The sequence below is a fragment of the Protobothrops mucrosquamatus genome, unplaced genomic scaffold (genome assembly GCF_001527695.2).
Source record: "Protobothrops mucrosquamatus isolate PMUCROS unplaced genomic scaffold, P.Mucros_1.0 scaffold3991, whole genome shotgun sequence".
NCBI lineage: Eukaryota > Metazoa > Chordata > Lepidosauria > Squamata > Viperidae > Protobothrops > Protobothrops mucrosquamatus.
Window position 1 is genome coordinate 83,002 of NW_015389929.1, and position 4,046 is coordinate 87,047.

General features: G+C 47.2%; 1 protein-coding gene across 1 annotated transcript; it reads right to left on the reverse strand.

Annotated features, from left to right (window-relative positions):
• Nucleotides 1-1,423: 1,423 nt before the first annotated feature.
• LOC107298459 (myeloid-associated differentiation marker homolog) lies at nucleotides 1,424-2,325 on the reverse strand. The gene is given in 2 exon segments (XM_015827837.1): nucleotides 1,424-2,037; nucleotides 2,040-2,325. Coding segments are annotated over 2 exon segments (900 nt in total).
• Between the last annotated feature and the right edge of the window lie 1,721 nt (nucleotides 2,326-4,046).

Here is a 4,046-nt window from a genome sequence, read left to right on the forward strand (position 1 = left end):
AATTAATTCCTCCCCCCCTCCAGCAACCATGGAGAATAAACCCTCCATAGTGGTGCAAAGCTAGCCACCCCTCCAGCACTGCTTCTGTACAGTCCCCATTCATCCCAATGGAAAATGCAAGCAGCCAATGGCTCTACTGTAAACATCTATCTTTCCCCCCCAAATTATATATTCATAATGGAAAACAGCAAGTATATTTGGTAAGGGCAAAGAGTTCTGTCATCTTTGCAAGATGACAGAAAGAGGAACCCAATATTTTTAAGGCACTAAAATAGAGGAATATTTTTTTTAAGGCCAAATAAAATATGTACATCAAGAATGCTCTGAATTCTTCTTTTCTGTTAGCAAAGTTCCTATTTTTGCTACATACTTTTCCTCTGAATCTGACTGATGGTGGCTGTTGGCATGCATTTCTGAAGTTAGTAGTCTGGATACAGTGTGTAGCCAAGGTGGCAAAGGCAGAGAATGGGTAACCCTAACTGCAAGCTAAGCAATTTAAGGAAAATGCTAGGAAGTGGATTCTTGCGAGAATACAGGTAGTCTTGCGATTTACAACCACAATTGAGTCCAAAATTTCTGTTGCTAAATGAGACATTTGTTAAGTGAGTTTGCCCCATTTTACGACTTTTCTTGCCACAGTTGTTAAGTTAGTGACACGGTTGTTGAGTGAATCTGGCTTCCCCATTGACTATGCTTGTCAGAAAGTCTCAAAAGAGGATCACATGAGGCCAGGACACTGCAACCATCATAAATGTGAGTCAGTTGCCAAGCATCTGAATTTTGATCACATGATCATGGGGATGGTTGTTAAGTGTGAAATATGGTCATAAGTCACTTTTTCCAGGGCCGTTGTAACTTTGAATAGTCACTAAATGAATTGTAAGTTGAGGACTACCTGTATCCTGGAGCATCACAGCATTCTCCCCAACAAGGATAGTGCAGCCCCCCCCCTCTCTCTCGGCTTTTTTTTCCTTGACTGGCACCTGCAATTCCAACCACCATCACCACCATTAATAGCCTTGAAGCTCCTGACTAACTATACTGGTGAAGATACATGCATGGGAATAGCCAAAGATGATTAGGCAGAAGCATTTGTGAGCCATCCCAAGCTCTGCATAAAACAAATGATCATTTGGCTATTATGTGCAATAGATTTGGGATGGAGAGAAGAAAATAATTATTGTGTGGCAAGCACAGAGCATGAATCCAGACTGAGAACAAGGTAACTGAGAAGGCTGGAGAGAAAGAGTGCAGGAGAGAAAGAGAATGAATTAGATCAGGTTTGCAGGCAGAGGAGAGAGACAGAAGAAATAAACAAATAAAAGCAAAAGAGAGAAAAGCATGACCCCTTCTTCTCTTTCCACTTTCTTCTTCCCTTCTTTTGAGCACTGCTGCCCTGATTTGCCTTACTGCCAGACACTGTCTACCCCTGGATGAATATCAGCCGTGCAGAATACACCAGGTCACCAAGGTACGTCAGCAGATTGACAGCGGTTAGAACAGCTATGGTAAGATTCCTGTCCCAGTCACAGACGTTGCGACCTCCACAGTATGAGGGTCGAGATGGCTGTCCCCCATGTTTTCTGTCAAACTTGTACACAGGCCAAATAATTTTGGCGGTGGCATACATGAGCACAGCCAATAAAGTGTAGCCGCTGAGGAATTTGTTGAATGGACATGGCAACCAGCCAGTGCATTCGCCAATGCAGAGGATAATCACCACAAGGGATAGGATGAAACAGATGCAATAGACCGCCATGCACCACTTAAGAGCTTCTGGGCGGTCATAAAGAGGTGGATCACTTATGAAGACAAAGATGATGCAGGCAATGAAAGTCTCCACCACCTTCAGCAATCCCGGGACTGTCGCCATGTAGCCAGTCACTTCTCCTGGCTTAGCTTTGGTTATGCTGACCTCAGTGAGGTAAGCTAGACAGGCTAGGCAAGAAAACACAGTGGCAGAAATGCGGTATCCCCGTTCGTCATGAGAAAAATTCTGAGGCCGAACGAAGAACATCGGGTAGATGATGGAAGCAGACACATCAGGGTAGCATACATGGCGAAAGTGATAGGGAAGTTCTTCCAAGAGACCGGCATGCGATGCTGAAGGCCAGCAAACTCGACCACCAAGATGACAATGGTGATGGCAAAGCAGAAGCACCAGGAGAAGATGCACCAGTCCCCATTGCGGCCATCCCAGGCGGCCCGGTTGGCCACTAAGCTGAAGGCCACACAGGTGAAAAGGGCTTCCAGGAGGTGAACAATGCCCAGCGTAGAGGTCAGGGCGCTGGTGTTGCCCACCGATTTTGAGCGGGTTACTGGCATTGTGCAAAGATCTAAGGAAGAGAAGAAAGACACATAATGCAAAACTTTATCACATGAAAATATACAATTTAGAATACATTTCCTAAATTTAGGGCTAAGGAATATAGAACAGTGGGCAGATGTAGGAGATAACCAGACTTAGCCTGAGGGAGGGGTCAACCGCATCATCAGTCATGAGTCCCCGCGTGCCCACAAGAAATCTAAGTCCAGCCTACCTTGAATGCCTCTCTTATCACCCGCTCATTTCCCTTAACCAATTGGTCAGATTATTGCAGAGAGCTTAAGCTTGTAATAAATCTTTATATTCATTTGAACTGCCTGAATCACCTGATTTCCCCGGTGTTTGACAGCAGCCTTCTCCAACCCTGCAGCTTCTAAATAGGATTCCCCGTCTTACCATTCCCAACTAGAATTCCATTCTTATCTTCCCTAGTAATAATCCAAAATAACTGCAGGACTACAAATTGAGGAAGACTAATTTATGTGCTGTTGTCTCCTGAATACAGCAGAGGTGACAGCAGGGATGGGAGAAATGTATCACTCCAGCTTTCGTTGGACATGATCTGACGGCAGTCCCAGTCAGGATGGATTACAGATAGTCCTTGACTTACAACCATAACCGAGCCCAGAATTATAGTCATAAATTGTGCTGGTTGTTAAGTGGATCAGCATGTGACCCCACCCAATTTTACAGACCTGTTTTGCAGTGGTCGTTAAGGGAACGCCATTGTTGTTAGGCAAATCCATTGTCCACAATGGGTGGTTTTTTTGCTGAAACCGGAAGTAACCACCACTTTCTGGCAAAAAAACATCTAAATCCTGGTCGCAAGACCATGAGATGCTGCAAACACAACCCAAATGCGATCATGTGATGGGTGGAGGCCATCAGAACTTTGAATCTGGATCATAAGTAGCCCTGGGGAGGTACATTGTAACTTTGAATGGTTGCTAAGTGAACAGTCATACATTGAGGCCTATCTACATATGAATTCTAGTCCAGTGTCTGGAGAATTAAAGAATCACAGGGCTGGAAGGGACCTTGGAGCTCTTCTAATCAAACACCTTGCCCACAGCTGACCTTATTACAGTGGTTCTCAACCTGTGGGTCGCGACCCTTTTTGGGGTCGCACGAGCCTTTCACAGGGGTCGCCTAAGACCATCAGAAAACACATATTTCCGATGGTCTTAGGCAGGGCTTGTCAACCGCCTTCTCTCCCTCCCCCCCTCTGCTCCACCTCACTTGTTTGTGGAAAATATGCTGCTTGGCGGCAGTCTGCACGAACTCTACCAAATGTGCCCTGCAGGGGGCGCATGAAGAGCGCAGGCGCTGAGCAAGGCCCCGCCCTCCTCAGAGACTCATTGTGCAGCAACCGGATTGACTTCTTCTCCTGCACGCAGGTCAGCGAAGGGGAGGCTGCTGCAGCACCCAACTCCTGCGCCCGTCAGCTGGCGACCCCCGAACTTGCACTTGTCAGCCGGTCTCCTTTGCCACCCCGCCCATCCTCGACTCCTCCTCTGCCCGTTCATGTCGAGCCCGCCGGGGCTTGACAGGGAGAGAGGGAGGGAAGGAGGAAGGGACTCCTCCTCCTCTCCTAAGCTTCAAAGCACGGTCGGCTTCCCAAGGGCACCACAATCCTCACGAAAGTGGGGGGGGGAGAAGCAAAGGGTCGAGAAAGCTTGCGGCGGGCTCGAAGGAGCACCTGTCAGCGTTGGTGACGAGA